Here is a 10,984-nt window from a genome sequence, read left to right on the forward strand (position 1 = left end):
AGCTCATCATAAATCACGGTTGTAAGGATTTTTTTCCCTTTTTATTAGGATCATGGAGGGATCAAGAAGAGAGGAAGGAGATTCAGCCAAGGAGACTGAGCAGCGGCACCAACCACATCAGGGAGGGGGAGACCAGGAGAGAGGGGTGTCATGGAAACCGAGGGGGAGAGAATACCAGGAAGGAGGGGGATCTAACGCAAAAGGGCACTCAGAGAGGCCGGATTCTTCTGACAAGACAAAAGAGCAATTTTCATCTCTTAGCGACAGATGAGAATAAAGGCAGAAAGGAAGAAAATTAGCCTATAGCTTTATTTTGTTCTAAGTTTTTTATTTAAATTACAGTTCGGGAACATACGGTGTTAGAGAAGCTTCAGGGGTACGATAGAATGATTCAACACTTCTATACGTCACCCCGCGTTCATCATGCCAAGTGCCCCCCCTTTTCCCCATCCCCCCACCCCCTTCTCCTCTGGTAACCATCAGTGGGCTCCCTAGAGCGCAGTCTGATTCTTGGTTTGCCTCTCTCTCTCTCTCTCTCTCTTTTCCCCTTTTGCTCATTTGTTTTGTTTCTTAAATTCCATGGTTGAGGGAACCTGGGTGGCTCAGTGGCTTAAAGCCTCTGCCTTTGGCTCAGGTCATGATCCCAGGGTCCTGGGATCGAGCCCCACATTGGGCTTGCTGCTCAGCGGGGAGCCTGCTTCCTCCTCTCTCTGTCTGCCTCTCTGCCTACTTGTGATTTCTCTGTCAAATAAATAAATAAAATCTTTTAAAAATTTCACCGTTGAGTGAATCACGTGGTTTTTGTCTTTCTCTGATTGACTTGTTTCGCTTAGCATAATACTCTCGAGCCCTGAGCTCTGTGTTGTTGCAATTTAGCCTACAGCTTTCAGTGAGGCCCTTTTCAGACTAACTCCATTAATCTGATCGGAATGCCCAGGTGTGAGCTTCATGTCTTCTAATTAGGGAAAATGTGTATTTCTTTTCTTTTCTTTAAAGAGAAACAACAAAAAGAAATGTCAGGTTACATCCGGTTGGTGAAATAAAAATTTAGACAATCTCAAATTTACACAGCTGAGGGGAGGGCAAGGGAAGAAAAAGGGGATGGATCACAAAGCAGGTTTTCAAAACCATGGTCTATACTGAACCCCCAAACTCACTCCAGTGAAAAGGAGGGTAGGAAATGGACAGAACATCCTGATGTTTCATTCCATCTTCCTATTCTACCAGATGCCACAAAGAAATTAGGGCAGCCTAAACTATGTCTTTGGACAAATATTGGATAAGTGTTTCTAGGCTAAAATTGAGAAAAAAAAATGATTGGGAAGTGGACTGCTATTCTAATCTAGACTAGATGAGGGAGATAGATACCTCCCAAGGGGAGACTTAAGGAGACATGGAAAGGAATTAGGGGTGAAAATCTACATAAGCTGTAAAGTGTTGGGGATCTAAGGCTGAGAGGCCCACCCAGTCTCCTGACCATGAGAGTTAAGAAAGAAGGCTGAGGGGACGCCTGGGTGGCGCAGTTGGTTGGACGACTGCCTTCGGCTCAGGGCGTGATCCTGGAGTCCCGGGATCGAGTCCCACATCAGGCTCCCAGCTCCATGGGGAGTCTGCTTCGCTCTCTGACCTTCTCCCCTCTCATGCTCTCTCTCACTCTCTCTCTCTCTCAAATAAATAAATAAAATCTTTTAAAAAAAAAAAAAAAAAGAAAGAAGGCTGAGGATTAAGGCAATTTGGGGGCCTGGGGTGGGGGAGGGGTGATGGCAGAGCACAGGAGGCAGAACCTCCAACCCTCACCACCATCACCACAGAGAGGTGAATATGGGCCCCCACCCCTCCTTTGCGCATTTTAGAGTCAGATCGTGAGGTCATTCGTGGAGCAGGAGCAATAAGTTAGGGAGGAGCTGAGGGGCTTTCTGGAAAAAGCAGCACTTACAGGCCGGTTCTGGGTACGGCAGCCCAAGGAAGGCTGTCCTGGCTTCCCCTGCTGCCTTGGAGGCCTCAGCCTGCACCCTTTCCTCCCTACTGAGTTGTCACCAACTGCTAGCCTAAATCCCAGTGTCTCTCCCAGGGCCCCTCACCACCCCCCACCCCCCACCCCCCCCCACCCCAGCCCCTCAGCCCCTGCCCCGCCGCCGTTCCCAGGACAACACAGCCCAGAGCTCTGTCTGACCCCTGGACTCTGCAGTTCCTCCCAGGGTTTGCAAGGCTGCGGATCTCTGTGTGTCTCCCCAGTCAACATGACCTCACCCTAGCTCCCCCTCCCCAAACAACACTGTGCTTCTCCCCAGACACCCGCTGCCACTGCTGCTTACGCTAAGCTAAGCTCTCCGCACAGCGGAGTCCCCCGATTTGGGCATGAAGAACGCCCATCCCCACCTGGGCCTCAGGTCTGGGCATTCAGTTCCCTCTCCGAATCCTGCCCTAAATGCAGGCACCACCACCAGCAGCAGCCCCCCAGCCTTGCCCTGTTCGCAGGAACTGGAACGTGCGCACCTACGCAAGACACAGGGACCCTGGGGGTGGGGGGACTGTGGCCATACGCATCCTCTTTTATCAGCCTCCAAATGAGATCCAGAGATGGGACAGGGCAGGTGCCAGGAAGGTCCACGTTTTCTTTCCGTCCCCCACGAATGCCCCCCACTCGACTGAAACGCGGGGTGGGTCTTCCCGATCCCCAGGTTCCTTTAGGTGCCTCTGGGCTACTAGATGGCTTGCCATCCCTCCCAGCTAGTCTCAATTCTTGAGGGTGGGGAGGGGTTGGCTTGGAGTCCTGGGGTGCCTGTGTCCTCCAGCTGGTCACTTCAGGGCTTCTGCGGGATGGCTCTGGCGCCATCAGGAGCTGAGGCTCCGGTGCTAGGCTCCAGTGGGGAGCCGTTCTCTCCTTTCCCTGACTGGGGAGTGAGGAGAGGGTGGTGTCCGGCCGCAGGAGAGATTCCACGTTGTGATTGTTGCGACATGTTGTGACCGTTGTGACCCAGTGTCCACAAGCAGCAGCAGGAACCCAGCTGGAAGAGGAAGAGCGCTCGTCCCCCACAGTGACCAAGAGCAGTGTCTCTGGAATCCCTGTTTGGGGGGGCTATTACCTCAGCACCAGACTCCTCCTCCATCGGACTCCTTTGGATCCAGTAGAGAAGAAAGCAATGGGGTCGGTCAACAAACGGGCGCCATAATCTGGCCATATTACCTGCGGGACAGGCCAGTTACAGCAAGTGGCTCTGTCCATCTACCTTCGGGGACAGTTTCAGCCCATTTCTTCTTTCCTTTACCACATCTACAAATCGATGTTGATTAAAAAAAAAAAAAAAGCCCACCCCATAATAGCTCTTCACTATTTCTCTTGTCCCTTTTTCCTTTACCTTTTCCAAAAACAGCAACACAGAGACATTAAAAATAGATGCTGATATATATATTTATTGACATAGAAAGAAGCCCACGACATATACTGTTTGGTGAAAAAATACAGACTATAGAACAGGACTTGTATTTGAGCACTTTACTTTTATCTATACATAGATCTATCTGGGTACTCAGGTGGAGGGAAATGCCTAGAAGGGGCTTTCACCAAAGGGTTGACAATGGTTAGATCAGGGTGGGGGGTTTGGGGTCACCGGCACTTCACTGTTTTGTATTTTTCTTTATTGTTTGGAGACTTCACGATGAAGGATTTCACTTTCACAGAGAATAAAGCCATCAAGGAAATGGGCACACAAAGGAAGCAGACCCTTAGGCAGCAGAGTGGGGAGTGGGGAAGCAAGCGCAGGGGTTTGGCTGTCTCCCTTCACTGAGCTGGTATCCAAGCCCCTTCCTACTCAGCTCCGCTCTGCAAAGAAAGCTGCTTTGTGGATTCATGCAGTTGGAAGCGCCCCTCCCCGGTTATCGCATTGTTGGACTCTGTGCATGGGTTAGGGTTCACTTAAGGCTGGGGGCTACTGCCTCACTGCTCCTCAGAAAGGTCATCTGGCTCAGCCGGGGCCGCTCTCAGCGCCTCCTCCTCTGTATGGGTCAGCTCCTGCAGGGTGATGATGAGATTCTCAAACACCTGGGCCCTGCTGTCCTCATTGTCGCAGGTCTCCTTGGAGTGGCCCTCCAAGCCACAAGAGGAGCAGCGGAGCGCGTGTTTTCGCTTCCTGGCTCGACGCAGATTCCCAGAACCACCATTCTTATACCCAGAACCCCCACTGGTGGAGGGAGACTGAGCCGGGGAACTGCTGGGGGAATCAATGACTAGCACTTGCTCTTGCGGTCCGGCCCCGCGTCTGGGGGGAGGAGAAGTGGAGCAGGACGGCAGAGGGTCCTGAGACTCCACCAGGATGACATCCTCATCGGAGTCATCGAGGGTGTCATCGTCTATCTCTATCACGTTACAGTCGTCGCTGTCCACCACTATGGGAGGGGAGCCCTGAAAAGCCATGGGGCTAGTGGCCCTCTCCACCATGGGCTCAGACCTTCTGGGCCGTTTCTGCCTAATGAAAGTGTCATCCCAATCCTCTTCCTCCCTGACCATCTTGATTAACTCCAGGAAACTGGGGAGCCGCTCCTGTTCATTTGCATACACCCTAAGAAGGTGTTTCAACCTATAGCGCAGGTCCCCGTTCAGCTCAGCCCCTAAAAGGAGCTGCTGAAGGCGAGTCTGGTTGGCATCTTTCTGAGCTATGATCCCCGCCTGAATAGCCTTCTGGAGCTGAACCTCTAAACGGATCACGTAAAGGGAGGCTTTCTCCCCCTGTGCCTGCAGGGTGTTAAAAAATCTACCGTGAGCGGAAACACTGCTCTCCGATTCTCCAAACACCAATTTCATCGCGCGCAAGAAATCTGCCACGCTTAGATTGGGGTTGGCCGCCTGGAGCAAAAGCATGACCTCCCGGGCGGGGCCTCGCAGGGTTTTCAGCAAGCGCTGGAGCTTTTCCTCCTCAGGCATATTCCAATCAGGCAGGGCCCCATTAACTTGGATCAGCCAGTTTTCAAAGCTCTCTTCCCCCTCCCCTGGCCCTACCCTCCCAGAGAACACCTTCAGGTTTCTCTCGGCCACGGTGGCCATTAAAGGACCAAGACTTCTCCCCAGGGACCTCAGCATAGAATGGGCCCAGGGCGGCAACGGCGCGTTCTGCCGCCGGCTGTTAGCCATGCGCGCAATGATGCTGGCCATGACTGACGACGATGTTGGGGAGGGCCGGCGGGACCGAGTATAACGAGATGCTCAGGCTTTGTGGAAAAGCCTGATCTGCAGGTGCTCGGGGAGGAGGGGGGGTCTGCCTTCCTCCTGTCTCAGCAGGGGCTGTAAAAAAGAAAAAAAGGGGGGGGAGTAGTTAATAAAGGAATTGGCTGCAGTTTTGTTCTCTCCCTTCCTGAATGTCCGACAGTACATTTCACATCTGCCCACTGCCCTAAAAATATCTTCTAGGAGACTGGCCATTACAAGCTCACGGAGTCAGCCGGTGTCTCCGTTGCTAGCAGGGTACTTTTCCAGCCACTTCCATCCCCTCCCACCAGTCGTCCAGCAGGGAGGGCAACTGTTGCTTCTAATTCGAAGTGTAATAGTGTATGGAAACTGCTTTGGGGCTCTCAAAATAGAGCACAGGGGTCACAGATTTGTAGGAATAAATACAGTCTCATCGACCTCTTGGTCTCAGGTCCCAACCACACCCCCTTCTCAAAGATCCCCCCTCCCCCGTTTTTTCCCAGATTCTTACGGGAGCGCAGGAACAGGCGCGCGCGCCTTTATTTCACTCCCAGCTTCTGCAACTGGTGGCCTCCGTGGGAGCGCTCGTCTCCGGGCTCCGGGCGATCTCCGTCCACCGGGCGTCGCAGATCCGGGACCTCGGAGCGTCCAGACTGCGCCGCCGCGGAGGGCAGGGCAGGCAGGGTCAGGAACAGCCTCATCCCCTTATCCCGCTCCCTCCCTCCCCGCTTCACCCCCGCCGCCGCCCCCTCCCCCGACCCCCCCCCCCGCCTCGCCGCCTCGCCGCCTCCGCTGTCTGCAGGCGGAAAATTCCTCTCCCACCTTCTGACTATGAGCCAAAGCGACCCCCGCCCCAGAACATTTCCCCCGGGAAATCTTTGGCCTACCAGGTCTGCAATCCGCCGCGCAGAATTCAAGTTCGGATTCGGCTTTGATGGCCTGCCACGGAGACGGAATAGGAGTGGGACACGCACACCCAAATACTCCTCTCCAGAGGAGACGAGGAGGTGCAAAGGGGGTTCGAGGCAGGCAGCTTGCATTCCTCCCCCCACCCCGAAAACGCCCCCCCCATCCAGGCAGAACCTCCCCGTTAGGCAGAATCCAGCGGCACCCCACCTCCTCCCTCAGCGCCCGAGGGAGTGCTCCTAACCCTCGCAGTCCTCGATGCCTCGAGCGGGGAGCCGCCCAGGACAGGTGGGACTTCCCCTCCTCTCTCCGCACCCCTTTCTTTACCTGTGTTCCGGCCTTGCCAACCGCCTTCCCGTCTCCGCAGCCCCGCAGGGGGAGGAGGGACGGGCTCGGCCTCAGCCGCCCAGCGACCGGGAGCTGCCAGCCGAGCGGCTGCACCGCCTCCCAGCGAGGGGTAGTCGAGTCCAGACAGCGCGGTTCCCACGGCAGCCGCCGCGGCTTTTATCCTCTGCCCACTGAGACAAAAGAGTGTGACGAGCGGGCCGGCACGGCCAATCAGCGGGGCGCGGGGGCGGGCTCCCGCGCGGTCTCCAGCCGGACGCAAATGCAAGCCCGCGGGGGCGGAAGGGAGGGGGGCGGGGAGGAGGGCAGCCGATCCGCCGCGCGTCAAGTGCAGCTCGGTTGCCTAGCCTGGGAGAGTTCGAGACTCTTCCCTTCTCCCTCTCTTCTTCTCCCTGGGGTCAGCTCCGCGCCTCCGGGCCGGGTGCATTAAACACCGAGCGGGATCGAAATCAAATCAACAATAAAAGTAATTCACCTTTGCATGGGTTTGGGGGTGGGAAAAGAAAAAAGAGCATTAGAGCCGTCTCGGTGCAAAGCGGCTCCCCCAATTCTTTTACTGTGAAGAAGGTGGTAGTGTGTCCGTTGAAAGGGGATAAGGTCCTCAGGCATCCAGGCTCTTCACCAGTACTCACCGCAGTATGGTTGCAAGTCTGGCTGCCTGAGAATTGAGGGGGCGGGGCAGGCGCGCCGCTTGTTAAAAATGCAGATTCCTGGGCCGCGTATCCGGGGGATTCTCCTTTGCTGGGACTAGAGCCGAGAGAGGTTTTGTGCTCGTATTTTTCGCCCGCGTTGCAGTTAATTCTGAGAGGCTGCAGGGTGAATGGGTCGGAAGCTAGGGGCGCCATGTACCAGGCTGCAAGGGCCGACATAGCAAAGTACCACGGATTGCGTGACCCAAACCACAGACATGGATGTTCCCACAGTTCTGGGGGCTAGAAGTCCTGCCCACGGGACTGGCTGTTCCCGATGTCTCTCTCCTGGGCTTGTGGATAGTTACACTCTCACTGCCTCTTCACGGGGTTGATGTTGTATGCCTGCTCTGATGTGCAAATCTCTTTTTTTAACATAAGATTTCATTTGCTTATTTGAGAGAGGAAAAGAGAGTGAGGGAGAGGGAGAGAGGACCTCAAGCAGACTCCCCACCGGACGGACAGCCTGATGCTGGGTTGGATATGAAGACCCTGAGATCACGATCAGAGCCGAAAACCAAGAGTCAGACACTCAACCGACTGAGGCACCCCTCAAATTTCCTCTTCTTATAAGGACCCCAGTCAGATTGGACTAGGACCCACAGCTTCATTTTGACTTAATCACTTCTTTTCAGGGCCCATTTCCAAAAGCAGTTACATTCTGATGTAGCAGAGGCTAGATCAAATGTAAAGCATGTGCTTTGGAGGGACACGGACCAGCCCATCATACCCTATCTTCCCTTACCTCTGGTTCTGGAAAAGCGTGTCTCCTTTCCCTAATGTACAGTGCAGCCAGGAGGTCTCTGTGGGGCTCCCAGGGCTCAGGGTGGTGGTAGCATGTCCCGCCTAAGTGGACCATCCAAGTTCAAGGTTGTCACTATTGCTTGCTCTTGACTGGGGTGGTTTGGAAATCAGTGAACACTGGATGCCCTGTCAGCTCCTGTGGGGTTGTTCTTTAGGCTGTCAAGATACTTTGCCTCTTCCTTCCTGCTTTCTTACTTCCAGCCTTACTCTTTGGAATGCCTTGGAGCATACAATCCAAATTTGGAAGCGAAGCGCCTTCTATCTCAGGATTGTGGCCTCTCTCCTGTGGCTGGAACAGTGTGTGTGGGGGGTGGTAGAGGCAGGGAGAAGGCAGGCTGGCGACTCTAGAGAGTCAGGGGTGATGTTGGCAGTGGTTTAGGGGCTAACTTTGGATTGTTCCTTTGGCTTCCCAGCACTATGACATCTGACCCTGGCCCCTAAGCAGCTTCTTTTTCTGAATTTGAATGGTCTCATCACCAAGGCAGGTGATCTATGGCTGGACCTGGTGGCATCGAAGAAGAAGACAAAGACGAGACCTCGGAGCTCTGGCAGAAATGTTGAAAGGAAACGGAGGACGTATCAGGTGTCTGGGTTGTGTCCTTAGAACAGAGAGAGGGTCTTTCCACATGGGGCTGGGAGAGCATTTGCGAAGCTGGCTCCTGTCAGTCAGTTACCGAGCTTCCCTTATCTCTGGCTTCATGTTTTGGGACACTTTCCATCACAACAATTCAGGCTCTGGTGGCTCTAAGGAGGCCATGTGTTATTTTTCAATGCAAAACATAAACTTTAAAAACTACCTCATGATCAGGAGCTAAAACTTTCAGTCGAATCAATAATAGCTACCTTTGGTTGTCTTGCTCTTCTTTGTCAGAAATTTTCCATCATTATATCCCTTAAGCATCTCCAGCAGTCCTGTTGAGACATTGTTCTCCCACGAAGTAGCTAAGGACCTGCAGACACTTGGGTTGGGTGGGGGGCCGGCTCTGGCTCATCTGAAGTCAGAGCAGTCAGAGCCCAGTGGGGATGCTTACAAAACAAAAGGCCCTCCCCAGGCTAAGCTGGGACCCCGAGGGCAGCATCTCTCAGTAAAATATTCCACAAGATGGTGATAAAAAGGTATTTTTAGACAAACAAAAACTAATAGAGTTTGTCACCAGCAGATTGCACTAATGGAAATTTTGAAAGATGTACTTCAGGAGGCAAATTATCTTAGAATGAGAAGCAGGATGGAATAAAGGGCAAGGAAAGTAATAGTACATGGGCAACACAAGCGAACATTGATGGAAGAAGGAGTCATAAAAAACGTCCGTTCTGTTTTTTTAGAAAAAAATAAACTTAAAGTACTTCACAGTAGGAAGAAATGTCAGGCGTACCCAAAGTGAGCTCAGGTTTTCCAAGAACCTCATTTCATATTGGAAGCAATTTAGGTACTTAAATCTAGACTTTTATCAAAGGTAATTATATATGTAGGAAGTAATAGGATGTAATTATCAAAATCATAGCAACAGAATGTAAATTTTCAAACTAGGAAAGAGGGGAAGATAATTGAAAAGTTTAAAAATTCTCATTTCTTTTTAAGTCAAGAAAGAAGAGGCAAAAGAAAAACAGAGGGAACCAATATAAGCACAAAATAAAATGGTAGCTTGGGGGAAAAAAGGATAGTTCAAAACTCCAATATATCATTAATTTTATTAAATGTTTTGTCAAAATAGGATTGTCAAATAGAATTACTAAATACATCCATATGCTGTTTAGGAGAGACAAATCCAGGGCGCCTGGGGGTTCAATCCGTTAAGCCTCCAGCTTTTGGTTTCAGCTCATGGTCTTGAGATCAAGCCCCGCGTCAGGCTCCAGGCTTAGCGGGGAGTTGGCTTGAGATTCTCTCTTTCCTTCTCCATCTGCTCCTCCCCCACCCCCAGCCCCACTCATACACACTCTCCTCTCTCTCCCTCCCTAAAATAAATAAGACTTAAAATGAAGTGGGGGGCACCTGAGTGGCATAGTTGGTTAAGCATATGACTCTTGGTTTCTGCTCAGGTCTTGATTTCAGGGTCGTGAGATGGAGCCCTGCATCCTGCTTGGCGCTCTGTGCAGAGCCTGCCTCAGTTTCCCTCTCCCCCCCTTTGCCCTTCCCCTCCCCTGTGCTCAGGAAGAGAAATCCAAAGTATAAGAATACAAATAGGTTGATAATAAAAGGGCAGAGAGAGAGAAATCATACAAGTAATTATGTAAGTGATAGAAAACGTGTATAGTGAAATTCCTATCAGACAAAATACACTTAAAATTAAAAAGCATTATTAGAGATACAGAAGGTCATTTTGTAAAAATAGAAGAGTCAATTCACCAGGAATGATTAGGCATTTACAGCAAAACCTCAAAATATATAAAGGAAAAGTTAACTTACTACAAGGAGAAAGAGACAACTGTATAATCAGCGTGGGAGGTCTTTACCCACCTCTCTCAGTAGTTCATCAAAGAGGCAAAAAACATGTCTCTAACGGTACAGAATTTTTGAACAACATAATTAATAATTTGAGCTTCTAGCCAATGTATAGGGAACTGCAACCAAGAACTATGGAAGACACATACAGAACTTTTATAAAATTTGACCATGTTCTGAGCCAGAAAGCAAGTCTTAACACATTTCAAAAACCAGAATCTGATCATAATGTAGAAAGTTACAAATTGAGAAGTATAAAGGTAACTGGAAGCTCTATGTATGTTTGTAAATTAAGATACCTGTTCTGATATAACTGATGGGTCAAAGAAGAATGAAGTGGAGTTACAAAACATTTGTAGTTGAACAATAATGAAAATACATCAGAACTTGTGGGAAGCAGCGAAAGCGATGCTTAAAGGGAAAAAAGTATCTCTTAGCAATGATGAAAGGCCAAAAGCTGATGAGTTAAGTACCCGTTGCAAGATTTAAAAAAGCAAACAAGATAATCCCAACAAAATTAAGGAAACATAAAATTATAAAGAGCAGAAATTAATGAAATAGCAAGCAAAACAACAACCCACAATTCAATGTCCTCTCTTGACACTTCTATTCAACATT

The 10,984-nt window shown here is 50.9% G+C and overlaps 1 protein-coding gene across 2 annotated transcripts; it reads right to left on the reverse strand.

The window, feature by feature from the left end:
* Window positions 1-3,394: 3,394 nt before the first annotated feature.
* ZCCHC12 (zinc finger CCHC-type containing 12) lies at window positions 3,395-6,583 on the reverse strand. Of its 2 annotated transcripts, none has more exons than XM_044235431.1 (4): window positions 6,416-6,583; window positions 6,070-6,121; window positions 5,694-5,835; window positions 3,395-5,278 (listed from the first exon to the last, which is right to left on the reverse strand). In XM_044235431.1, exon 4 carries the CDS (start codon window positions 5,147-5,149, stop codon window positions 3,938-3,940), a length of 1,212 nt encoding a protein of 403 aa, XP_044091366.1. In that variant the 5' UTR covers window positions 5,150-5,278; window positions 5,694-5,835; window positions 6,070-6,121; window positions 6,416-6,583; the 3' UTR covers window positions 3,395-3,937. The 2 variants fall into 2 exon arrangements, with proteins under 2 accessions (XP_044091366.1, XP_044091367.1); XM_044235432.1 differs by lacking the exon at window positions 6,416-6,583 and adding an exon at window positions 6,333-6,397.
* Between the last annotated feature and the right edge of the window lie 4,401 nt (window positions 6,584-10,984).

This window comes from Neovison vison, chromosome X (genome assembly GCF_020171115.1).
Source record: "Neovison vison isolate M4711 chromosome X, ASM_NN_V1, whole genome shotgun sequence".
Taxonomy (NCBI): domain Eukaryota; kingdom Metazoa; phylum Chordata; class Mammalia; order Carnivora; family Mustelidae; genus Neogale; species Neogale vison.